Below are 26821 nucleotides of genomic sequence, written 5' to 3' on the forward strand. Positions count from 1 at the left end.
ATGGTGATACGGGTAGTTCAAACAAATAGGTTATGACAAAATCATGGAGCCCGTGTCCAACGCTATTAGGCCCTCCTACCAATAGGACCCAACATCTATTGAGTCTTGTTGTCATGATCTAATAGCGTTAGGTCCTACTTTCAACAAAACCTAGTAGTGTTTAAGAACACATCTCATATCATAAGAGCATGGAACAAAGAATAGCCAAATAAATCGAATTTCTTCATTGTTTGTATGGCTTATTAGACAACTCAAGGTACTAAAGCCTATTCACTGTAAACAATCTCTAGTTGAAAGGATAGCCTCTTTAATAGGAATGAATTTATCTAATGCAATCCTGATGGAGGTTCTCCATAAATGCCTTTTGGTGTCCTTGTATGGCAATAAGCAGCTTATGGGTTCAGCACTGCATCTTGCACAGTTGATGAGTGATAGCTATGTGATGGATAAATTCAAAAAACTAACTTTGCTAGCTTTATCAGATCCAGATGTTACCGAAAAGAAGTCTCATCTCTTAAGTTTAAATAGTCTTCTGACCCAGCAAGATCAATTTATCCATCAAGCCACTAAGAAGCTAGACTTTGTAAAACTTTGTTGAACAAAAAGTACAGTTGCTAAGAAAATAGATGGTGATGTGAGTAGTTTAGATAGATAAGTTGTGACAAAATCATGGAACCTATTCCCAACGCTATTGGATCATGTTGCCTAGTAGGATCCAACGCTATTGGGTCCTGCTTAGAGGATCCAATAGCGTTGGGTCCTACTGTCAACTATACCTAATAACATTTAGAAGCACATCTCATATCATGGGAGCATGGAACAAAGAATCACCAAATAGATCAACTTTCTTCCTTGTTTGCATGGCTTATTGGACAACTCAATGTACTATAGCCTCTTCACTATCAATAATCTATAGTTGATAGCATAGCCTCTTCAATAGGAATGAATTTATCCAACGCAATCCTGATAGAGGTTCTCCTTAAATGCCTTTTAGTGTCCTCATATGGGAGTAAACAACTTATGGGTTTAACACTACATCTTGCATAGTTGATGGGTGATAGCTCGGTGATGGATGAACTCAGAAAACTAAGTTTGCTAGCTTTATGAGACCCAGATATTACTCAAAAAAAGTCTTATCCCCCGAGTTTGAATAGCCTTCTAACCTAACAAGATCAATCTATCTATATGACCACAAAGAAGCTAGACTTTGTAAAACTTAACAGAACAAAGAGTAAAGTTCCTAAGAGAACAAATGATGATATGGGTAGTTTAGGTAGATGGGTTGTCAAAAAATCATGGAACCCATGTCCAACGCTCTTGGGTCATGCTTCCCAGCAGGACCCAACATTATTGAGTGTTGCTGATAGCAGGACCCTAACAAAAAAATATAAATATCTTAAAAAAAATTAAAGGAAAAGAAATTAGTTGTTGGTGTATCAGGCGTTGCTATACTATGTGCTATTCATGGTGCTACTGTAGAAAATACTTTATTTGAAGATGATGGTGCAAATACATTCCGTGCTTTTAACCCAACTCAAGTATTTTTACATTTGAAAGAAAAAATGTTATTGACCCGCTGCGGAGTGTGAGCCAATATGATTACTATTATATTATTACGTAATTAGTTTTTTTTTTAAAATATATTTCTTAAAAAATATATTGAGATATTTTTTTTAAAAAAATTAGTTTTTATATCATCAAATCAAAAAATACCAAAATATATATATAAAAAATTAATTTGATGTAAAGAAAAAACTAAAAGAAAATTTAAATTTTCTTAATACCATTTTTGAAACGCAAAAACAAACATGTTTTAATAAGAAAATCCAACCCAACCTGAAATTAAAAAAAAAATTATTATCACCCAACTTTTGTACAATATAAAAAAAGTCACATCAATTTATTTTCTTTTTCCAGTATGAAAAAAATTCAATAAGAGAAAAGAAAAGAAAAATTAAAGAGGAAAACAAATAAAATTGGAAATATCTTAAAAGGAAAAAAATGTGTTGCCGATGTATTGGGCGCTGCTCTACTATGCGCTATTCATGGTGCTGCTATAGAAAATACTTTATTTGAAGATAATGATGATGCAAATACATTCCATGCTTTTAACGCAACTCAAACAATTTTACAATTTGAAAAAAAAATTGTTATTGACCCATTGTGCAGCACAAGCCAATATGCTAAGTATTATATTATTACGTAATTGGTTTTTTTTAAAATATATATATTTTTTTAAAAATTATTTTTTGTATCATCACATCAAAATAATACAAAAATATCAAAAAAATATTAATTTGATGTAAAGAAAAAAATAAAAAAAATTCAAATTTTCTTAATACAATTTTTGAAACGCAAAAACAAAAAAACAAATATGTTTTAATAAGAAAATTCAACCCAACCTTGAAATGAAAAAAAAGTATAACCACCCAACTTTTGTACAATATAAAAAAAATCATATCGATTTATTTCTTTTTTACAGTATGAAAAAAAATTCAATAAAAGAAAAGAAAAGAAAAATTAAAGAGGAAAAAAAATTAAAATTAGAAATATCTTAAGAGAAAAAAAATTAGTTGCCGATGTATTGATCGATGCTCTACTATGTGCTATTCATGATGCTCCTATTGAAAATACTTTATTAGAAGATGGTGATGCTACAAATACATTCTGTGCTTTTAACCCAACTCAAGCATTTTTACATTTTTTTTAAAAAATTGTTATTGATCCACTGTGCAGCACGAGCCAATATGCTAGCTATTATGTAATTGGTTTTTTTAAAATATATTTTTTTAAAAAATATATTGAGATATTGTTTTTTTTTTTAATTAATTTTTATATCATCACATCAAAATAATACAAAAAATATAAAAAAATATTAATTTGATGTAAAGAAAAAAAATAAAAAAAATTCAAATTTTTTAATACCATTTTTAAAATGCAAAAATAAACATGTTTTAATAAGAAAATTCAACCCAACTTGAAATGAAAAAAAATTATCATCACCCAAATTTTGTACAATATAGAAAAAGTCACATCAATTTATTTCCTTTTTAAAGTATTAAAAAAAATTAAATAAGAGAAAAGAAAAGAAAAATTAAAGAGGAAAAAAAAAATTAAAATTAGAAATATCTTAAAAGAAAAAAAAAACTAGTTGCCGATGTATTAGGCGTTGCTCTGCTATGTGCTATTTATGATACTACTATAGAAAATATTTTATATAAAGATGGTGATGGTACAAATACATTCCGTGGACCCAACTCAAATATTTTTATATTTTTTTAAAAAATTGTTAATATATTGAGATAATATTGGGAGTGTGTTGGGAAATATCTTAAAAGAAAAAAAATTAAAGGGAAAAAAAATTAGTTGTCAGTATATTGGGAGCTGCTCTGCTATGCGCTATTCATGATACTACTGTAGAAAATACTTTATTTTAAAAAATATATTGAGATAATATTTTTTTATTTTTTATATCATCACATCAAAATAATACAAAAAAATCAAAACATATTAATTAAAATTGAAGAAAAAAAAATATTTTTTATTAACCGAAATCTCCTTGGGTCTTGCTGAGCAACCAAACCCATCAATATTTTTTGACTAAACACAAAAAAGACAATACCTGCACAAGCACTATAAATATCGTTCACATTACAAACACTTTGTTATAATTCAATTTTGACCCGCTAACTTTTAATTTAATCTTTACGAGGATTAAAATTTAAAACTAAAATATCAGGAATTTATTTTGATAAAAAATAGTATTTGTGAACTTGTAAAGAAATTAGAAACTACAATATACTTTAATTATCATTAAATTTGAAGCTCTATTAAATTCAAATTTGTTTTTATGAAAAATGAGTTTAATTGAATTTCTCATACGTAATAGAACACTTGAACTATAAATGCAAGTCTCATTTGCTGTGCACAAGGGGGGAGGCCATTAAAAAGAAAAAAAAAAACCCAAGGGAGTATTACGAAAAATCTAAAAGGCAATATAATAAACCATAACAAAAACCAAATAAATCAGAAAAACTATATTGTTATGAGTGTGATTATAATTATTTTTTAAAATATTTTTCAGTAATAAAAATTATTTTAATAATTTTTTTTAAAAAAATTAATTTTTGAGATATCAATAAATTAAAAATATATTAATTTAAAATAATAATAAAAAAAAATTCGATTTTTTTTAAATATACCAAAGACGCTACGTATATCACTGCCCCATCTTAACTAATCGGGCAACATTCTGTTCTTGTTTCTTTTCCTCTCTCGGTGGCCAAGGCGGGAGAACCTCCCCCCCGGCCTCTCATCTCCAACCTCTCACACTATCGTAAAAACTAAAAAAACACACACACAGAAATGGCTGCTGCTATCCAGGAGAAGTGAGAAGACGCGAACGATAACAAATACCAGCAGAAACTCGCGAACAAGGATCTTTTCACAACAAGCAGGAAGGACGTTCATAACATTATGTTAAAAATCAAGAGAAGCAGAGAGCTCTTGCACCAGGGGAAGGAACACGACGCTGCTGTGAGAGGCCGGCGTGAGTGAAGATGAACAGGGACCTTGCTGCGCTGCGACAGGCGCGCTCTTCCTCTTGCGTTCTCCCTTCCCCTCACCTGGAAGCTTCACTAGCACTTCTCAATAGCCCAATCTTCCTGCACCGGCTACAACAGCGGAGTCGTCTTCAGCTCCGGCAGCCATCACTGACTTGCAGCCCCTCAACCACCGCAAGCAGGTATTAGCCGCAGCAGCAGACCAGCAGTGCGACCAGCTTCACCCCGGTTGACGCCACCCATCGTCTTCATCCCCGAGCACCAGCCTCGTCTCCGCACCAGGTAAGCTCTTCTCGTCTCTGTGCATGCATAACTTAATTCACTCCGTTACTGACTCACTGTGTTTGTGAAATTTAATTCGCTAGCCACTGTCCATCTTTGCGGGCCTTCTGCTGGCCAACTGGGTCACTGCCTTGGACTTGTGACTGGGCTAGGTTATTAGGTTTAACCTGATCCATACTGGCGGGGCTAAACCAAAAAAAATTGGTTTAATTTTTTCAAAACTCAAACTTTACAGGTTTAATTATTAGTGCCAGAGTTAAGTAGGCTGTGCAACGCTAAAGTTGAAAATATTTTTAATTAAATGTTTACTAATATTAGAATTAAAAAACATTATAAATAAAAAAAGGAAAATAAATTCATAGTAATTTAAGAATAAAACAAATAATGTAATTTATTTCAGGTAGGACGTTTAAGTAATGATAATATCTTTCCTTTTATATAATTAGTTTTATATTATAAAATCTATGTTAACCAGTTAAGATTTTTAATGACTATAACACTAAATGTTAATTCTTTGAATTAGATATTTTTTTATAAAAAAAATAAAATTTTGCAAATATCTATTTTTGTTTCATAAAATTTTTTAATTGGTCACGACGACATCCTAGTATTACATATTCTGTGTCTACATTATGATACATAGCATAATAAATCTATATGCATGGTAAATGAACAGTATTTTTCCAATATCTTTTAAAATATAGTGTCATATGCGAAGCTAAAGAAATCTTAATAAATAAAGAATAGGCAGAAACGTAAAGTTTAATTATCAAAATGAAAATGAACAGTGCTCCTTGCCTCTATGTCTCGGTGTATTTGATATTATGTTTTAAAAATATTTTTTTAAAAAAATTAAAATATTTTTTATTTTTTTATTTTAAATTAATATATTTTTAATATTTTCAAATTATTTTAAAAGGCTAAATAACTTTCACACTTCACACATTTTTAATATAATTGTAAAGTTGTACTCAGCAGCTTCATCTCCGCTACAGCGAACAAGAGTATCTTTGACAGATGCCGGCCATGTGCTATTCTTTCGTATGATATCAATGGAATCTCCACGAGGCCTCGACGTTAGAGAAACCTAGGAAGAGTAAAGTAGTGTCTCTAAACATGGTTGAAATTATATATTTTTTTAAAATTATATATTTTTTAATTATTTAAATATGTTAACATTAAAAATAATTTTTTTAAGAAATAATATATCGTTTGTTGCTATTTTGATATCGCAAATAGCTTTCATTGTTAATTGATATCGACACATTTCTTATTTAATAAATAAAAAAATTTATTAAATTGTAGAGATAGTATTTGAGAATACGGACAAATACTATTTGATAAAAAATATTTATTTTTTATTAAAATTATTTATTTTTATATTTTTGTATAATTTTAATGTTCTAATATTAAAAATAAAAAAAAATTATTTTAATATATTTACATAAAAAATATTTTTAAAAATAATAGGTACAATAATAAGGATTATAATAACCCTTATTTTTTAAAAAAATAATATTTTTTTGTATTTTTAAATTATTTTGATGCACTAATATTAAAAATAATTTTTAAAAAATTAAAATAATATTATTTTAATATATTTTTAAATAAAAAATATTTTAAAAAATAAATATACGGTATAAATCCTTCTCCCCAGGCTTAGGCTAGACAAGTCCTGACTATAGCAGCATTTGCACGCGCCTTCATTTCTCATGATTTAAGAGGGTAATGTCCAATTGAGGAAAACCCAATTGAAAAAGTTGTTTTTTTGTTTGTAGACCCAATTGAGAACTGGGTGAAAATTGAGGGATAAAAATATCCTTTTCCCAACAGAATGATAGCCATCCGTCCGTCCATCCACTCTCACTTCCAAATTCCGAACTTCCAGTAATAGCAACAAACGACAACGGTCCCAATAATCCCGAGAAAGGAACAAGCAAACCGCAATGCTCCTCTCCGCAATCCCTCGCTCAAGCTCAAACTCTCTCCTCCTCCTCCGCAATCACACTCTCACTTCCACTTCGACTTCATCTCCAACTGCTACTAACCTCCTCTCCACCTCCACCACCCTCAAGCCACTCCTCCGAGCCCCCTCTGCCTCTTCCCTAACCGCCAGCAACGGAAATCTCGAAAATCCTATCCATCACGTGACACACTCGCTCTCAGATGACGATGAGGAAGCTGGAGGAGGGTCGGGGTTGGTGTCGTCGGCATCCGCCGTTGCTTCTGCTATTCGCAGAGGTTCTAGTTCATCAGTGGAGTTTGTACAGAAAATAGAGAAGGGTCAGAACAACAACGACAACAAGACCAAATTGGTGCTACCCAGCCCTGATTTTCAGAGACTTTGCGTCCAACAACTCGACCTCTTTCACAGAATCGTCGATCCCGACGCTATTCTCTCTGTCTGTCCTATTTTACTCCTCCATTAATATTCATTTCCTTTGCATAATATTGGCTGATTATTTATTATTTCTAATTTACTTTTAAACTAATTTTGCAGGTTTATGTGAGGCCGGCAGGTAGTTATGTGATGGACCGTTTAGAGCTCCGTCGAGTGACGTCATATCCAGGAGTGAATGCATCATCATCAGATATTGTGATATTAGTCGCTAATTTCAATATCCCGACTGGATTACGCGCTGCAGAAGCTGCATTTTCTAGTAAACAAGTAGGTTGTCTTTATATATATATATAAATTAACTAATAATCTGTATCTTAATCAATGACTGTTTATTATTGTTTTGGACAATGATTCGTGGCTACTCGGGTGGGTGGCAACGCTTATACCTGCCATCCCCTGATTCCGCAGTAGCTTTTATGAATCGTAGCAGTAATTTTGGTCATTCTGCAGTAACATTTCGCAGGGCCAACATGAATCGGTAAGTTATTGCAGCGTGACCGAAAGTTGCTGCAGCATCAAGGGGTACTAAACATTTCCCTTATTGTTTAGGGTAAATGTTGATTTGTACTTTTTGTAGGCAGAATGCGTGGCTGAGCATAGAGCTGTTGTGTTTCCAATGGTAAAGCACCCTTTTGTTGTCGGGTTCTTGGTTGCTGAGCTACCGATGATGGAAATGGACATATCATGTGCAAATGGGGAAAGTGATTTGATTTCTCCAGAGGAAGCCTTTGCTTCGCCTTCTGCCTCTAAAAAATCAAAATCGTGGAGCATCCAGACTTTAAATGATGAGCCATTGAGGTTGTTTAACTTTACAGCTGAGCAGAGATTGAATGCTATTAATATTTCACATACTCTAGCCATGGCTTATGTTATGGATCAGGTAGCTTCTATTGTTTTTCTTACTCCACTGTTATTTTAAATCAGCTTGCAAATATTGGTTTTTCTATATGCATGGAAATCCATTTGGAAATCTCTTCATTTTCAGATACTAAAAGATGCACGCCCTAATGCTAAGCTTGTAATTTGCCTTTGATGGACTGTCTTAAATGCTTATTCTTTTTCATGGATGTATTCTAGCCTACCTTTAAACTGCGGTATTTGAATTTTATGTGTTATAATTAATCCACGTACAAGTGCAAGACCGACAGCATTAGCATGATAAAATTTATTTTTAGTTTTTCAGAATCCTCTAGATATTTTTAAGCTCAATTCTAGTAGTTTGTTAATGGTTCCTTCAATTGCTTTCACTCAGATTTGGTTATCCTTGTTTATTGGCCCTCTGCATTATCTTGTGTTTTTGGTTGTTCTTTGTGGACAAAGGTGGTTTTTCTAATTGGCGTGTTAGGTATATGATGCTCTTGTTTGTTATTTCATCTGAATTTATCAATAGTTTGGCTTATTCACTTATTGATTCAACAGAAAGCATTGTTACTTCAGCAATCTTCATGGCAAAATAATGTCAGAATGACTACTCTGGTTGAGCAGGTAAACTGTAGTTTTCCAGTTATCTTGCAATATTTCTTTTCTACATTTTAATTTTGGAAATCAAATTGTAAATTCTCACATATATGTACTGGTGGTTCCTTTTGACTGAAAATTCTCACAGATTCGTGGTCCTCTCTCTAGCATTAGAACTTTAAGTAAAATGTTATCAATTCACACGAAGAGAAGCGAGGTATGCTTTTATGTTGTCCTGGATTTTTAATTAATTTTTTTCCCTTCCCTTTTGAAGTTATATACATGTGAACAAGTTATATTCTTGCAGATTGCTTATGACATTGTTGAAGACATAATTGTTCAAGGTGATAGTATGAGAGACGCCCTTCAAGAACTCCAGGATGCTGTTTACTTGACAAAGGCACCTTCTCTCTCGCTCTTTCTTTTGAGTGTGTGTGTGGTGTGCATAGTCTATGCCTTGTGAATTTTGTTTTAGCATTCTTCCAAAGTACAATTTTTCTTTTCCCAAAATGGTTGTTTTCTATTGAGGATTATTTGGTTAGTTACTTCTTTCATATAAATGCCATTGGTTTTGATGTATAGTTTCACTTTACATTGCGTTGAATTGTCTCTAAGTTTCACAGCCTATTGTAGTTGGAGTTACAAATTCATAATGAGATTGCTGATGGTGTAGAAATTGTGGAGTTTGAAAAACCAAATTTCTCTTTTGTGATTTTATAGGCCAATATAGTGCGGTACAATGAAGAGACATTAAAGAAAATTCACAATGAAGCTTATGCCCATCCAGAGTCAATGAGATCTCAATTACCAGAAGACTTCTTGAATGATAGCAGCGATAAGTTGCGAACTCCTGGCAAACCACGTTTTCTAAATCCTGCATCCAAGGATATGGAGATGCCCATGCCACCTTTGGCTCTTTCTCCTCTACAACAACATGGAATACGGTAGGTTCTAGCCTTGCATTAAATCCTCAACTTGAGTGATACATGTTGATAGTATTTGAATTGGCTCTGAACATTAAGAAATGTGACACGAGAACCAGTGCTAACAATAAAGTTTCTATTTGGTTGCACATGTCTGTTTATTAGTATTTTGGCGATGGGGGAAGCATTTGAAATCTAAATCTACCTAAGTTTTGTTTCATCCTTGCCTTTAAATTTGAAAAAAAAAAAACCTCTATCTTATGCTTGTCATGTGTCAGGAAGACCATGCAATGTTTCTGAGGTGCTGTCAGATTTGGTTGAGGCGGCGATACCTCTTGCCAATAAGCAGCAACGTATTCTAGAACTCAGTGAACTTTCTCAATCTCTGCAAGTTGCCATAGAAGAACAAGCTTTACGCCAGGCTCTGAGCAATTTAATTGAGGGAGCATTATTGCGTACACATGTTGGTGGCAAAGTTGAAATTGTATCTACTGGAGCACCAGCAGGTGGTGCTCTTGTAGTTATTGACGATGATGGCCCTGATATGCACTACATGGTAAAGGTCCACTTTCACTCCAAGTACATTTTCTTTATTCAAATTAGTGATTGTGCATCTCTTGGGTTCTCATTATTTGTTCACTTCATGGGGTTGTGATGCTTTGACATACCAAACAGTGCACATATTGAATCCTTATAAAGTTGCTTATGGAAGGATTGGAGGCATAGCAAAAGAATGATACCAGGGATTTATTTGTTACCTTCCCTCTTGCGAGGGACTTTGAGTAAATAAGTGTGCTTCAGAATAGATTGGAAGGATAGCAAAGCAAAGGTCAATTGCAATTTTCTGGTTTTAATTTAGAAAGTGGTTCAACACACTTTCTAGTATTTAGTTGCTATGCATTAACTGGGATCCTAACAATGTCAAGTGTTCATCATGCAAAAAATATTTTTCTTTGCATGCATTCCCAGCTCTTATAGCCCCACATAATTGGTTTGTTGATTTTAGAACTGTCTTTTTTGAACCAAAATTTTCTTGCATTGTCCGTATTCAATGTGGCTGCTCTTTTTTTTTTTTTTTTTTCTTTTCATTTTTTAAATGTTACAACGTCATGTCTCTCGAGAAACACCTTCCATCAATTTCCTTTCCATGTGGATACTTCCTTGAAAAATGTGAGAAAAGAAATGAACAAAATCATGTTATTGCTCACAGAGCACCCTTTTCAATTGTGCTTGAAAAACGGCCTGTGTTGTTGATTGGATTTAAGTGATTTGCCTGTGAATGTGGATGCAGACCCAGATGCGTTCGCTTATACCATTTGGAGCAGAGCTCTTCTCAGAAAACATGGTCGAAGACAACATGACATGGAATTTTGTTGCTGGGCTGACTGTTGCTCGTGAGATACTTGAGAATTATGGTTGTGTGGTTCATGTCATATCACCTCGAGTCTCAGATGCAGCCCTTGGAACTGGGGGAACCAGGATAGAACTCTGGCTTCCTTCTTTTGCCTCGTCCGATCAGAATGACCTTGCTCACGAAGCTTAGCAATAAAATGGCTTTGATAGTGGCAAGATTGGATACTTGCCCTGAAATTAAGAAAGGGGTTTGTATGCTAGCTGATTATTTTGTAATTTTGGGGTCTTTGCCGGATCCAGTGTGAACACCCCCCCCCCAAAAAAAAAAAAAAAAGTTTACAAATTATAGATATAACAAGCTGGTCATGGTCAAAGGAGTTGGAACTTCTTTCAGTTCATTCATGGTCCGAAATATGAACTGGTGTATAGATTTGCCGTATATGCACTTGATTGTATATAAAAAGCGTTTTAGTCTTAGATTTTATTTGAAGTCCATTGATTCCATAGCATGTTGCAGCTGGTAAGCTCATGTTTGTTTTTTTTTGTTGTGTTTTTTGAAAAAAATATATTTTTGATGTTTATGTATTGGTATTAAAAATAATTTAAAAAAATAAAAAAATAATATTTTAATACAATCAAAACATTAAAAAACAATCGAACTATACTTTTTAATCAGACAGCAACTGCATGTCTTTGAACTGGTTGCTGCTGTGTTTAGGAGGCCTGTAATCTCTGTTCTGTTAGCTGCCGGCCTCTGGTCTGATAACTCAGAAATAGTTTCATTTGGTCAAACTAGTTGGAATTGTGGTCATTCTTACCTAGCAAGAAGAGTACGACAATGGATGGTATGTACTTCGTACGACTCACCGACCCTTCCTTCCAATCACGGTGTTTAGGCTTCAACTGTTCAACCTTCAAGCCTAGCTATATTGTTAATGTTTTAATGTTCAACATTAGAGTAGATATTTTAAAATTTTCAATGTTAATAATTTTTTTAAAAATATTATTTTAATATATTAAAAAAAATTTAAAAATAACTACTCTAATGTTGCTGCTAGATACCTAGCTCTATTGTTGAATATAAAAAATAAATTAAAATATTTTTTATTTGAAAATATATTTAAATAATATATTTTTTTATTTTTTGAAATTAATTTTTGATATTAATATATCAAAATAATTAAAAAAATAAAAAATTTTGAGAAATTCTCAAGCTCTAGATCAAATAAGGTGTGTGATGCATCTATATTTACAATATTAGTGTTTTGAGATAAAGAAAAAAGAAAATTAGTGACAAAAGAGGCATGGATTAACGAAAACCAAATTGGAATTTTCATCTAAGGGTGCCCTAACTTGATGCAAAACTAGACTCACATTCATTCCCTCCAAGTAACACATTCAAAGTCATGACCATTATCTACCTCTAACGGCTCAAACCCAAAAAATAAATATTTTCTTTTGATTTTTTGACCCGCCTTCTCCATTTTACTTTTGACTCCCAAGTCCCAAATCCTTCCTATTTCTCTCCGTTTCTTTTTTCTTTTTTTCCTTTTTTTATTTATAGCCGTTGAAGGAGCCCAACTCTTCTTCTCTCTTTCTCTCTACCTAGCTGTTGCAGGCAGAAATGGACAAGAAACCCACCAAGGAATCATCATTAGCTATAGCTACTGCTTGTAGTTCTTTGAAGCGAAAGAGGCCGCCCATGATTGAGATCCCAAATGTGCTCCAAGAAATCCACACTGTTAATTGTCATACCAGTACGAAACCCCGTTTCCAAGAACTCACTCCCAGGAACACTGCCCTTTCTTTCAGTGGGAATGGTGTTGGTGTTTCTGCTATCAAAGGCAAGAAAAAATTCATGGAAGATACCCACAAGATTGTTTCTTGCTTGCATGGCAACTCAAACCAAGTAATACTCTCTCTTACTACTGGGTTTTCTCGGCTTTCCAACTCGATATTTATATATTCTTTTTCTGATTTTTGTTTTTGGGTAATGTAATGTGTAGGGATTTTTTGGAGTTTATGATGGGCATGGAGGCAAAAAGGCAGTGGAGTTTGTTGCAGAGAATTTGCACGTAAATATTCTTGAAAAGATGGTGAATTGTGATGCAGGGAATGTTTCCAAAGAGGAAGCTGTTAAAGCTGGGTATTTGAAAACTGACCAGGATTTCTTGAAACAGGTATCATCATCCCTTTACTCTTTCTTTCTTGTTCACTAATCGTTGGACATCCGTAAATTTTGTTCTAATGTTTGATGATATTAATTCTTCTTGCAAATTGGAATGCATTTGAAATTTTGTGTCAACTGTTGCTTCTAGCTTATAAGGCAGGTTTTAATTAGAATTTTGACTATACTTGTCCATAATTGGAAAGCTAAAGATTATTGGGTTTTCTTGGTCCACAAAAGCTGCTGCTATTTATAGTTTGGAGAAAGATAATTGACTGAAAAAGAATGATTTGTGAGCGACCAGAGACTATGTGCAGCTTGAATTAATTTTATATCAGTCCTAATTCTTCATTCTAAACTGGATGTGAGTCTTGTGTGTCGTGAAGCAGAATTCTGTGATTTCATTGACAGTCTAACTCCCTAAAACCTTCAAGGACTTGATCATAAGTAGTCTACTCAGATGTCAGGCTCAGCTAAGCTTTACACCGACCATTGGAGTACTGGCTAAACCAATCCTGTTTATGGATTACATAATTGATTCTATCTGATTAAGGCTTACAAAACTGGTTTTGAATGGTGAATCGACTAACTTGAGGATAGGACTGGTTGTTCAAAAGACTAAATGTGAAGCTGAAAGCAATTTGTTTGTGATGATAAATATTTTTCTTTATTGAGATTGCATTTGGACATCGTTCTTCTATCCCATCTTTATATATCCTGTTGTGTATATTACTTGAAAAAGGAGGGAGTAGACTGGTACAAGTGCAACAATAATGCATCTTCTTCTTTTTCACCACTCCTGTTATCTTTCTTGATCAACTGTAGAAGAATGGCTGTATGTTGTCAATAATGCAGGGTTTAGTCAGCGGCGTTTGCTGTGTCACAGCCTTAATTGAAGGGCAGGAGGTTGTTATCTCAAACTTAGGAGACTGTAGAGCTGTTCTTTGTAGAGGAGGAGTAGCTGAAGCCCTTACAGAAGATCATAGAGCAGCACGGGAGGATGAACGTAAAAGGATAGAGGATAAGGTATGGTTTATACCATGGCGAAACATGGTAGTATATACAGCAGTGCATGAAAGGGGTTGTGGATTACCTGTGATATTCATTAATAATGTGATACAGGGAGGATATGTTGAGATTCATCGAGGTGCATGGAGAGTTCATGGGATACTTTCTGTTTCTAGAAGCATTGGAGATGCTCATCTGAAGGACTGGGTGCTGGCTGAGCCGGATACAAAGATCCTGAAGCTGAGTCCGGACATGGAATTTCTCGTCTTAGCTTCTGATGGACTGTGGGACGAGGTGAGATGGACAATGCTCATTGTGGAAACTTTATGCATGAACTTTGATCTTGGATTTAACTCATAAATATTGGTAATGGAAAATTGTTTTATTCTATCCTTTGCCTTCGTTTGTTAAATTTATTTCTTTTTGCTTGTGAACTCTGGGTAAAATAATATGCTTTGTCATTTCAAATGCAGTAAATTATGGGATTGAAAGTTTTTACTAACTGTGAAAATTGAAGGCCGCTTTAATCTCAATTACTAGTATAAAACCATCTCCTACAGGGTTGAACACCTTTTTTCTACTTTTGCAACATTAAGGTCCAGTAGTGCATCTTGAAGTTGACAGACAGGGTTGACATTTGTATGGTTTATGAGGGCATTGACTTCATTGCTTGATTTATGGAATTATGTGGCTGTTAACTCTTTTTTGGTAATTTGTGCCCTAGGTCGGGAACCAAGAAGCTGTTGACATGGTAATTTCATTGTGTATGGCTGAGAAGAATGTGGGAACCACAGGAGATATTCCAGAAGATAATGATATTGATTATGGTTGTGTAAATGTAAGCCCTTCATCTAAGTTGCGGCGGATTTCACTCGTCAAGCAACTAAAAGAGTCCAGACACTCACCAAGCTATAAGAAGAAGGTTTGCAGCTGGAAAGACAATGAAGATGATTTTGCATGTGAAAATGAAAGTCCTCCAACAAAGTCAAGAAAAATTTCATTGGTCAAGCGAATAAACATCAAGACTGAGTCTCCTATTAAAGAAAATAGTTGGTACAAGAAGAGATCTGCCTCTGTGGTGCTTGAGAATGCTTGTAAGGAGCTTGTGAACCTTGCTATGAGTAGGGGTAGTTTGGATGACATTACAGTAATGATAATTGATTTGAATCATTTCAGACATGACAGTTGATCTTGTGGGCTAATAGAACCTACTGTGTTGCTTCCTACAAAATCTAGATTATTAGCTATAACACCTGCAACCATGCAAGTGCGCTGCCTAGGTTTGAGATTCCTAATTGTAAAAGTCCATATAGAAAATTGTAGTATCTTTGAACTGCTAATGAGGCAGCAAGCTCCATTAGTATTTTCCTTTATCTTCCATCTGCTTTCCAGCTCAGTTGTACTTCTTGTGATGGTATACTAGCAACTGATATTGATGCTTTTTTCGGGGCCACCAATCTTGCTGTCTAATAAACGAGTTAATTGTATTACCATGAATTAGGATGAGCCATTTGGAATTTTCAATATTCTCAGGGTCTGTTTCAGATCACCATTTACATTTATAAAATTCGAAGTTTTTGTCTGAGCATTTTGTTTGTAGCGGGATCAGAGGATGCGGATGCTGCCAGATACTCTGTTTCCAGGTATGGCTGAAAGATCATACAGCATGCTTCAGACCCCAGTGCAACAAACATTGATGGTATGTATTATGTAAATAAAATCAATCTAAAAGGAGATGAAATCAATCCAAAAGGATCAATTTGTATCATGATTCCACCTGGTTATGCAAAAAGCCTAAAATTTGCTTGAAATTATTTTCAGAAATCACAGTTAGTCCTATTTGATGAAATTAATAAGGTTCATGAGGAGAGCCTTGGAGACAGATCAGGTCTTACCCAAGTTCATAGTATAGGCATAAGGGTGAATTAAGCTCTCTAGTCTGGAAATTATTATTCAAATTCTAATTTGACAAGTAATTATCTCCTTACGCATCATCTAGGCTTCTTTGTTCTCTTCGTGCTTGTCTTCTAGGTAGAGAGGCAACCAAGAGCTGGGCCAGCCTTAGATCCCTCTGGTTTTCAGCATTTGTTGCTTCTGGAATCCAGATTCCTTGTCTAATTAATTTCCTGCAATAACTCTTCCGAGGAAGTTAATGACTGAAGGAAAACTACAGGTAAAGAGGTAGAAAACAAGCACATATAGCATTATATGTATATATATCTTTCCACATCTTATTTAGCAGCCTCTTTTCACTCCTCCCACATGCTCCCATATTGAAAGTAGCTTGACCCTCTTCCCCACACCAACCTTTTTCTGTTCTTTAGGAGTACACTTTCATCAGAAGCCTCAAATGTGAGGAAAAGGGTTTTCTCCCTTTTTACCATACATAAAATAAAAATATGATAGTAACCTATGATTGAAGCCAAACCCACTTTAAGAACGGGGAAAAAGTTGAGTTGATTGGAAACAGAAAGGAGTAAAAGCAAAAGGGGAGAGATTGAAAAGCTTGCACGAGTAGTATATAATGGCTTATAAAATGTGTTGCTTTTCCTACTTTCTTACTCCTCTATCTTCAAAATAACTGCGAGTTTGGAAATTGTTTATTGAAGCAGCAAGGACGATCTCTCGAGTCTTGATGTCTAACATTCTCCCGATAAAACAACTAGCCAGTAGCATCCATGAACAGACCTTGAGGTGAAACTGAGAGATCTTGATCAAACCCAAATCTCTTGAACCTTGTCTCCCTCTAGTTAGTTTAATCAAGCATTTGAATCCATTCTACGTTTATATCTTATTATTTGTAGTGTGTAGAGAGCATATATAATGCCTGATTCATTAGGTATCCCTGCCTGCTTCTCCTCTGGTGAGAGGCAAATTGTTGAGCCAGGGGCTAATGTAACCAGGTCAGGCCAGAGTGTGTTTATGTCTGTGTATCGAACAAAGTTAGCTGGTCTCTGCCGTTTGATCATCATTACATGGTGCAAGAATCTCTTGATGCATGGATTGTCTATTTCTGTTCAAGCAACGAATGGAAGCGAGCATCATCAGTGCAAGGTCGAGCTTAAGCCATGGAACTTTTGGAGAAAACAAGGTTCAAAGCAATTCATAGTAGATGGTAGGGCTGTTGATGTGGTCTGGGACCTTAAGGCCGCAAAGTTCAATGGGGAGACGGAGCCACAATCCGACTACTATGTTGCCATTGTCTGCGAAGAAGAGGTGGTTCTACTTGCTGGAGATTTAAAGAAAGATGCCTACCGAAAGACAGGCTGTAGGCCTGCTCTTATTGAGCCGATGCTGGTGTCAAGGAAGGAACATGTATTTGGCAAGAAGAGATTCAAGACTAGAGTCAAGTTTATTGAGAAGGGAAAGTTCCACGGGATTTCAATTGAATGCATCAATGGCGGTAGCAGTGGCAGCAATATTATTGGTGACCGGTTTGATCCTCAACTAGAGATAAAGGTAGATGGGGAACTCGCCATTCTTGTAAAGCATCTTCAGTGGAAGTTTAGAGGAAACGAGTCCATCCATGTGAATAAAAGCACTCGAGTGGATGTTTATTGGGATGTGCATGACTGGCTCTTTGGTTCAGGCCCAAGGCAAGGTCTATTTATATTTAAGCTAGTTTCTGCATCATCATCATCATCATCATCATCGTCATCTCCGTCATTGTTGTTGACTCAAGAAGAAGAGAATTATGGCTCAGTTCTAGAGGATGATAATACAGGTGGGTCATCATCCAGCTTTAGCTTGTTTTTGCATGCTTGGAAAGAAGAATAACGAAACCATAAGCTGCCTACTAGCTAGTATCATGCATGATCAACCCCAATATAATATCAGCCCTGAAATTATCCGACCATGATCTCCAAGCTAAGGATTAAATTAAGAAGGATGTCACATCTATCACCGATCATTTTGGAACGGGAATGTAATCAATTAGATTGAGCTCCAAGAAGGGGAGGTCGCTAGGCAGATGTCACAGAGAGGGAGGATGGTTAGAGGTTGGCTTGGAGAAGAGCAAGTGGGTCCATATAAAGCTGGAAGTCTGTCGTAGCTATGTAGACAAGAATGGACATGCCAGATTGGATAATGTATGATTGCCTAATAATTTCCCTGCTTTTGGTTCCTTTCCTTCTTTTTCTATGAGTGCGTGTCAACAAGGGTCAACCCTGTTTTCATGAAGGAATGTGTGAGTGACCGAGTCCAGCCAAGGCAGATGATGCTTCGGATGCTCGGCTGTTGACGGAGATAGAACCAGCGACAAATTAATCAAGAGCCTCTACTCTGTAAATATATGTGTGCACTGTACTCTTTGATAATGTAATGCTACCTTTTTCTCAATGTTGTTGCTTTTTTTTTTTTTCAATTATTAATATGGATATCCGAGTTAATTTAAATGTATCTTAATTAATTCTACAGTCTCATGTAAGTTTTTAAAACTTGATGAGCAACCACTCTTTATACTTAATACAATATCCTTTAATTAGGAGACTGCATGTGTTCTTGGATTAAAGTTTCTGCTATTAAAGAGAGGGATTTGTACCTAAGCTTGTGCTGAGTTATGGGTTATGATTATAGGGCTAAAGCTCAAGTTTACTCGCTGGGTTTGAATTTTAACTTGAATGTTCATTTAGTTCGTTCTTTCGTTTTCCAAGTAGAAAAAAAAAAAAAAAAGACGTAAAAAAGGAAGTCCTCCTGTGTTGATCAGTCTGGCTCGTTACAGACATGCCACGTGAATGCATGTAACCTCAGAGGCATAAAGAGCCACTACATAGTTTGGGCTTGGTTGGTGGACCATGCACTACCAAACACAGGCTACATTCTGGTTGGATAGAAGCAAGCCCAGCAGAACAGCTGACAGCTATTTCTCGTTACCATGTTGTCCCAAAACTGAAAAGTTGTCCCCCCTTCCATACTTTTTGAAAAACCTCTTTAGAAGTTTAATATAAAAGCATGAGAGAATTGGTGATTTGAAGAAACAATTACTTGAACTAGAGATCCATTCTTTTTACTCGCCATGTTATACATTAACAAAACACATTTATAGAAGAGTAGAAATGGTCCATCCTCATCCTCATCCTCAAACTGTATCGTTACATCATTATGGAAGAAGAGTAGCAACAAGTGTTTTATTTTACAAGAGCAGAGAAAACCTCGAAAAAAAAAAGAATAATAGGCGTAACTATTGAAGTTACTTTTGCAAACATAATTGTGAAAATGTTATCGATGATAATGTTTCAAAATTTAAGGTGAGGTGTTTTAGTGTTTGAATAGTGGATAATTACATACTTATATCAATATTATCTTCTCTGGAGCTTAGAAAGTAGACGGTTGGTGTAGAAAACCCAACACCTACAAAACAATTTTTTTTGACGGGGTTTATGAATCCTCATATCATAAAGTCATTGATTTTTAAATATGATGTAATAAATAAGGGAATGAACTTTAAATTCCAAGAACAATAGTATTTGTTATAGTTTTTGTATGATAAATGCTTTGAGAATTAAAATATGAATACTTAAAGAATAAAAATTATGAACCGTTTACTCGGGTTGTTAAAGGGGGTATTTATAGCCCCCAAACCTTGTTATATTGTGGGGATGGAGAGGTTGAAAAGTCATTTTCTCCTAATAGCATTAATGATAGATAAATATCTCTTACACAGCTTTAAATGAGGAACAAATATCTCTTACATCATATTAATTAGAGATAAATTATACTTATACAATATTAATGGCGATGGAAATATGATGAGTCCTTAAAAGACTCTTATACACCTAAGAGTGTAGAGAAATAAATATTATTAACATTAATATTTATATTAAAAGTCATAAGAATAATTAAACGAAGCCTCATAAATCAACATGAGACCTATAATGGTTATCGAACTCATATTCATTTGGACTTATTGTGATACTAAGCCCACATGCAATAGGTTTGGCAGCTCGTCAGATTAATGTTTGCCTGAGATCAGCCCGTAGTTGAATCCAAAAATATTAGGTCTAGCAGTTTGCCACTCATATGTACTTAGGCTTAGTGCGTGGCCAAACCTAAGGATGTTGAGTTTGACAACTCGCTAGACCGATGTGTATGTGGGCTTAGCGCATTGCAAGGATGTTGGTTTTGGTAGCTCGCTAGACCTATTTGTACTTGGGCTTAGTGTATTGCTAAATCCAAGGATGTTAGGTCTAGCAGCTTGTCAAACTTATATGTACTTGAGTTCAACGTGTGGCTGAATCCAAAGATTTTGGGTTTAACAGCTTACAAGATTCATATTTAATATTTGTATTTTTTTGAAAGGATAAAAGTGAAAAAAAAAACCTAGTATTTGTTTTTTTTTTTTTTTTTTTTATCAAAAGCCAAATGTTGAAGGTAAAAAAACAAGGGGTCAAAGCAAGTGTGCGAGCTTAAGTGGCTAATGTGTTAGGGCTTAAAAAAAAGCCAAGGTGTCTAGGCCGTGTTTTTTCTTATATAGGGGACGAATGACATGTTGCCTTCCCCTTATGGAAAAAAAAAAAAAAACAGAGAAATAAATGGTATGTCACCTATTAAAGCAACCAATGTGTTGCCTGTAGTTGCACAGTCTGAAATCTAGTCATTATTGTGGTGGGTGGAAATCATAGGGTGAGGTTTTTTAGGGTTAAAAATCCATTTTCAACCTATTTTCACTTAAAAACACCATTAAAACCTCCCTAAATCATATGCTAACTTCAAAACACTCTAAAATCACCCATAAAACTAAAATGAACCGAACTAAAAAAAATCTAAATAGAACTCGATCTCCTTTTCCAGACATATTTAGAGGAAAAACCAACTATCATCAAACTTTTCTTATCGAATGGAACTTGTTGACATAAAATTAGGTCATTTTGGTTTATGAAATTGTAATAACCAACCATTTTCTTTCTTTTTTTGTTGTTTTCCAATGACTCTCTCTCTTTTTTTTTTTTTTTTCTAACCCAGGAACTAGAAAATAAACTTTTGCAAAATGAGATTTTTCATGAATTTGGGGCTAGTCATGTATTTTTTTAGTCTTTTACAATTCATTCCTATTTATTTTATTTTACTAATTTTACCATAATTACAATACCAACTCATCTAATTCATTTAAGGATGTAATTGAAAGAAAAAAATGATTAAAATAAAAACTCAAGAGCTTCACTATTCATATAAGCAGTAAAGCTCCATAAAGTTTCCCAAATGTTTTAAATGTATTTAGGTAATAGGTAATAAACTTGCGAGACAATTCTCTTAGTTACTTTAGGAGCTTTCGGAACTCATTACCCTACAACACTAAAAAAAAAAAAAAAACTAGGGTTTATTATGGTGCTTTATTATTTATATAAAGTTATAAACAATAAAACACTTTAATATATATATTTTAATTATTTATTACAAATACAAGTCGCATCTTAGTCGGTTAACGCATCTGTTAAGCTAGAGATCACAAGTTTAAGTGCTGGAGTTGCTTCTATTTTTCTAAATTGTGATATATGACTTGTTGTACCACTTGGTTTTTCAAAAACATAAGGGGTGGCAACCCCTTACTAAAAATATAAAACAAGGCTAAACACGATAGCCTAACATGCTATGAGTGCATGGGTTCATAGATATTAAACCCGGATAGGCTTTGCAGGTCTACCCGCTGACTGGACCGGTCTGAGTTTGTCAAAAAACCGGCCGGTGCAACGACCCGGCCAAACTTGGGTGAGACCTAGTGTTTTCTTTTTTTAAATGTGATTTTTCACCTATACCTCTCTTTTTTCATATTTTTTAGTTGGTTATTAACACTTTTTAAAGTTCATTATATAAATATTAGAAAAATGTTTTATTTTTTCAATATTAGATTTGAAACCCTTTAATATATATACTCTATGTTGTCAAGAAAGAAGTAATTTTTCAATGTGGGATTTGAAACCCTTTAGTATATATACTCTATATTCCTAAGAAAAAAAATTATTTTTTCAATGTGGGATTTGAAGTCATTTCGTATATATATTCTAAGTTCACAAGAAAAAGTTATGTTTTTTTTAATATGGGATAAAAAAAAATTTTAGTTTAAATACTTCAATTTAAAAGGATAACATAATATTTTTTCAATGTGGGATTTGAAATCCTTTAGTATATATACTCTATGTTCATAAGAAAAAAGTTATGTTTTTTCAATGTGGGATAATGTATTTTTTAAAATATTCTATTAAACTTTATTATTTACAACATGTATAACCTATATTGACATGAATTTTTTTTTTTATATGAAATATTAAAACTTTAAAATTTTTTTTCAAGTTGATTCGGGTTAACCCATGAAACCCGAGACCCGGCCCCGTGGCTAGGTCAACCCCCCGGCCGAGTTTGATAACTATGCATGGGTTAGGTGATGGACCTAGCCCTTTGCTAGCATTTTTTTGTTGTTTTTTTCTTCTTATTTAATCCTTTTTTCTTTGTTTTTTTATACCTCTAAAAACTTTACCGGATTTACATAATTTTTAGTTTTGACATGGTTTTTAAATACTATTTTAAATTTTTATTTTTATTTTAGTAATTTTTAATTATTATGTATTTGATCTAAAATGAATATTACTAATAATAAATTATTTATGAAAATATGATTGAAATTAGTTGTTTATCATTAAAATATTTAAATAGATTTGAAACATCATTTTATCATATTTATGATTTTTTTTTAATTTTTAATCACACAAAATATAGATATGCTATTTTAATTTTTTTTTAACATGCTTTAATAATCATAAAACAAAATAAATAGAACTAACGTTTCCATTTAAAAACACCACCGTATACAAAGATAAACAAGAGATATATTAATAATAAAATCTATTTTTATAAAAAAAATAATATGTGTGTATTCAAGTTTAATTACAATAACAAACTAAGTATCATTAAAAACACCACTTGCACATATTTAGATATTTTCTTTTCCACCAAAACACTTCAAGATGCTAAAACTTTGGTATCTCATCCTCAAATACAAGCTCTGGAAATAGATTTGTATATAGAAAAACTTAAACCCTATATGACCTTTTAGTTATAAGATCAATACCTACATAAGTAAAAAAAAAAAAAAAAAATCGACGGAACATATTGAACTAATAAAGAAAGATATAAGAAAGAAGAAGAAGAAGAATATCAACATCAGTCCTCAACCTATGACTTTTAAAAGGAGTTATATCACTTTATTATTATTTTGATTTCTTTGTTGTCTGGTTGCCGGAGAAATGTCTTATTTAATTTTTAGCAGCTAAATAGAGGGAAACAAATTGGAGCTTATTGTTAATCAATTCAATAATCTTGATAATAACATAAAAAACATGTGGGAAAATACAAAAAATCCCCTAAAGTAAAGGTTCAAAAAAATTAAATCAAGGTTAATTGAGTAATTATACTATGTAAAAATTGAAAATCATGTAAGCTTTATACATTTTTTTTTATTCAAGAGCACTACAGTATTTCCAAGTCCAAAATTTATGAAAATCTGTTTAGACCCTCCGACAAGTATACACTTGATGTTTATATCCCATAAAATGACAATGTTACCCCTTTGTTGTAAAGGCAACCAATAGGAGTGCTTTTGTCAAGGGCAAAATAGGCAGGCTATTTAAGTTATTGTATAATGTCTATATTGCATAGTTATTAAACCCGGCCCGGGGGTTGACCCAACCAAGGGACTGGGTCTTGGGTTTCATGGGTCAACTCGGGTCAACCCGGGAAAATTAAAAAAAAAATTAAACTTTTAATATTTCATATGAAAAAATCCATGTAAATATAGATTATACATATTATAAATAATGAAGTTTAAAAAAATATTTTAAAAAAGTTTTTTATTTCACATTAAAAAGATATTATGTTAAGCTTTTAAGTTAAAGTATTTAAACTAAAAAAGTTTTTTTTTATCCCACATTGAAAAAACATAAATTTTTCCTTGGAAACATAGAGTATATATATGAAAGGGCTTTAAATCCCACATTGAAAAAAAATACTATGTTATCTTTTTAAGTTGAAGTATTTAAACTAAAAGGTTTTTTTATCCCACATTGAAAAAAACATGATTTTTTTCTTGAAAACATAGAGTATATATACTAATAGGTTGCAAATCCCACAATGAGAAAACATAACTTTTTTCATGGGAACATAAAGTATATATATGAAAGTGATTCAAATTCCACATTGAAAAGATATTATGTTATCCTTTTAAGTTAAAGTATTTAAACTAAAATATTTTTATTATTCCACATTAAAAAAACATGATTTTTTTTTCTTGGGAAACATAAAATATATATACAAAAAGGCTTCAAATCCTACATTGAAAAGATACTATGTATTCCTTTTAAGTTGAAGTATTTAAACCAAAATGTTTTTTATCCCATATTGAAAAAACATGACTTTTTTCTTAGGAACATAGAGCATATATACTAATAAGTTTTAAATCCCACATCTGAAAAAAAAAAAAAAAAACCGGGTCTTGTTTGGGTTTGGCCGGGTTGTTGCCACAACCGATATTTTATTAAACCCGGACCGATCTAGCCACCGAGTCCCAGGTCAACCTGCCAGACTGAGCCGAGCCGAGTTTAATAACTGTGCTATATTATGGTTAGAACTGCCAATACTATGTAGTGATCTTTATGGATCTTTGCATGAATTAGCTGTCACCAACTCTGTCCCATTCACAATGATCTTGGCACCAAATCTTCTCGCACCATCATACAATCTTGTATGAGATTGTGATAGTAGTTTAACGTATTTTTTATTTAAAAATATATTAAAATAATATTTTTTTTATTTTTTTAAAAATTATTTTTGAGATCAATACATCAAAATAATTTTAAAATATATATAAAAAATTTAACATTTTTTTTTTTAAAACACAGATTGAACTGCGTTTCCAAACTATCCAAAACCGCTGCTTGCTGCAAAAGGCTGTCTGAATCCTGCCTAGTAAAAATTATGTATATTAAGTATAGCATTTACATGGTATTTTAGTAGTTTTTGTAGTTGTAATTTTAAAAAATTAATTTTAGTTTTTGTTGAATGAATTAAAATATATATTTAGTTAAAACTACAATTCAAATTATTATTAAATAGAAAAGTTCAAAAGGTGTTCGGTAATTTATAGTTTTGATTTATGTTATTGTGCATTGAATTATTAATAAATAATAATATAACAATGCGACATTAAAATCCTATTTTTATTGTTGAATTCCAACTCTAGGAGATGATTAGTACATCTACAATAAATCTTGCTTGAGTGCTATGCTACTTTCTTATTTGTGTAACAACTATATGGAAGAAGAAAGTTATTTTGATTAAAGAAAGATGAAGAAGTTATCACCTGAACTTCACATAAAAAAGTTTAAAAAGTCTTACTTAATAACTATTATTAAGTGAAAATTATTGAACCAAGCTATATAGTTAAATATATTTACCACGCTTGGGTGATTAGAGTAAATAGACATCAACGCAAGTAATTGCAGCCTGGGGAAGATCTTTCCTGAGCTTCTTTTTATTTTTTTGATGAAAAACTGAGATGCTTCATTGAATGAATGGGAAGCTTGTCCAAAGAGCATGGCAGGCAACCCCACTGCTACAGTGCTATGTTTTCCAAAATCATCTTCCTCCTGCAGCATAAATTTGCTGCCCGTATATAAATTATAATCAAATCAAAGAAGGTGAGAATCTGCGTATAAACATGAATTAATTGACGTATACGGAGAGAAAAAGATGATCCATTGATTCCGGCTTGCCTCACCTTGACAATGTCGGAGATCTGGCTTAACATTTTGGGAACATTTTCCCTGACGTGTTCTGTGGTCATTTTGGCCACCGTCAATGGTGTACAAGCTGGCTTTGAAGAAATAATCTGCCTCCTTTGGCAGCAAAGTCTCAGAGATCCCTCCTGTCTCACACATTATTCAACAGAAATAGTTTCAGATTTTCCTTTTCCAAAACATTAATTGTAAGAACTAAAGATATGCCTGAGTGTCAAGAAATCATCTCAACCCAATAGCTTAAGTTATTAGGTGAGGTCTCGGGATATAATTTATATTATTTTCTACCACATCCTCTAAAATGAAAGCCTTTTGAGTTTAAAACTTGTACAAGCTCATATTATCTTGTGTTTAATTTTTATCAAATAAATAAAAATGTTGAGATTTGAAATCGTGACCACTTGATTATTAAGGCTATGATATCATGTCAAGAAACCATCTCAATTCAATAATTTAAGTTATTAAGTAATATTTCAAGATATGATTTATATCACTTAAAACTAAAGATTTTCCTTTTCCTTTGAGTGTCGAACGTCTAAGGAAATGGGAGAGATAACTGAGGCCTGATGGTTGGCCCGGCAGTGACAAAATTGGCTCCATGGCTGAAGTTTGAAGCCACAGAATCTTGATATGCACTATCCCAGGCTTTCTCTACAGATTCAATTTTTCAAATCTGGAAACGTTTTTCTTTATTAATATTGAATTAATATATTATATTATACTTTATATTGAAAATACTGATGGAAAGAGATTCCCATATGTACATCTGTGACTCCTTTTCAAATCTGATAGGGATAACTTAGATCAAGATTTAAATTTTTTCTATTTTTAAAGCTAATAATCTAACTTATTAAAGGAAAAAAAAAAAATAAACCTACTCGAGC

General features: G+C 33.2%; 3 protein-coding genes and 1 pseudogene across 3 annotated transcripts; all 4 read left to right on the forward strand.

The window, feature by feature from the left end:
• Positions 1–4795, forward strand: LOC118045430 (uncharacterized; annotated as a pseudogene).
• Positions 4796–6697: 1902 nt separating this feature from the next.
• Positions 6698–11463, forward strand: LOC118045389 (chloroplast sensor kinase, chloroplastic). The gene is made up of 9 exons (XM_035054004.2): positions 6698–7246; positions 7345–7512; positions 7823–8125; positions 8665–8730; positions 8852–8920; positions 9011–9103; positions 9424–9647; positions 9909–10182; positions 10918–11463. The coding sequence occupies exons 1-9, from the start codon at positions 6791–6793 to the stop codon at positions 11167–11169; spliced, it is 1905 nt and encodes a 634-aa protein (XP_034909895.1). The 5' UTR covers positions 6698–6790; the 3' UTR covers positions 11170–11463.
• Positions 11464–12416: 953 nt separating this feature from the next.
• Positions 12417–15678, forward strand: LOC118045390 (probable protein phosphatase 2C 14). The gene is made up of 5 exons (XM_035054006.2): positions 12417–12888; positions 12986–13159; positions 14002–14172; positions 14269–14448; positions 14879–15678. The coding sequence occupies exons 1-5, from the start codon at positions 12604–12606 to the stop codon at positions 15341–15343; spliced, it is 1275 nt and encodes a 424-aa protein (XP_034909897.2). The 5' UTR covers positions 12417–12603; the 3' UTR covers positions 15344–15678.
• A 1299-nt stretch (positions 15679–16977) lies between these two features.
• LOC140956003 (uncharacterized) lies at positions 16978–17931 on the forward strand. The gene has a single exon (XM_073411735.1). It carries the CDS (start codon positions 16978–16980, stop codon positions 17929–17931), a length of 954 nt encoding a protein of 317 aa, XP_073267836.1.
• The last annotated feature ends 8890 nt before the right edge of the window (positions 17932–26821 follow it).

This window comes from Populus alba, chromosome 10 (assembly GCF_005239225.2).
Source record: "Populus alba chromosome 10, ASM523922v2, whole genome shotgun sequence".
Taxonomy (NCBI): domain Eukaryota; kingdom Viridiplantae; phylum Streptophyta; class Magnoliopsida; order Malpighiales; family Salicaceae; genus Populus; species Populus alba.

Bases quoted from the DNA above. Each gene is read 5' to 3' on its own strand.
- LOC118045389 (XM_035054004.2), top strand. From the start codon at position 6,791: ATGCTCCTCTCCGCAATCCCTCGCTCAAGCTCAAACTCTCTCCTCCTC. The intron at 7,513-7,822 runs GTAGGTTGTCTT...TACTTTTTGTAG, and splicing joins CTGCATTTTCTAGTAAACAA to GCAGAATGCGTGGCTGAGCA. The intron at 8,126-8,664 runs GTAGCTTCTATT...TTGATTCAACAG, and splicing joins TGGCTTATGTTATGGATCAG to AAAGCATTGTTACTTCAGCA.
- LOC118045390 (XM_035054006.2), top strand. From the start codon at position 12,604: ATGGACAAGAAACCCACCAAGGAATCATCATTAGCTATAGCTACTGCT. The intron at 14,173-14,268 runs GTATGGTTTATA...AATGTGATACAG, and splicing joins GTAAAAGGATAGAGGATAAG to GGAGGATATGTTGAGATTCA. The intron at 14,449-14,878 runs GTGAGATGGACA...TTTGTGCCCTAG, and splicing joins CTGATGGACTGTGGGACGAG to GTCGGGAACCAAGAAGCTGT.
- LOC140956003 (XM_073411735.1), top strand. From the start codon at position 16,978: ATGCCTGATTCATTAGGTATCCCTGCCTGCTTCTCCTCTGGTGAGAGG.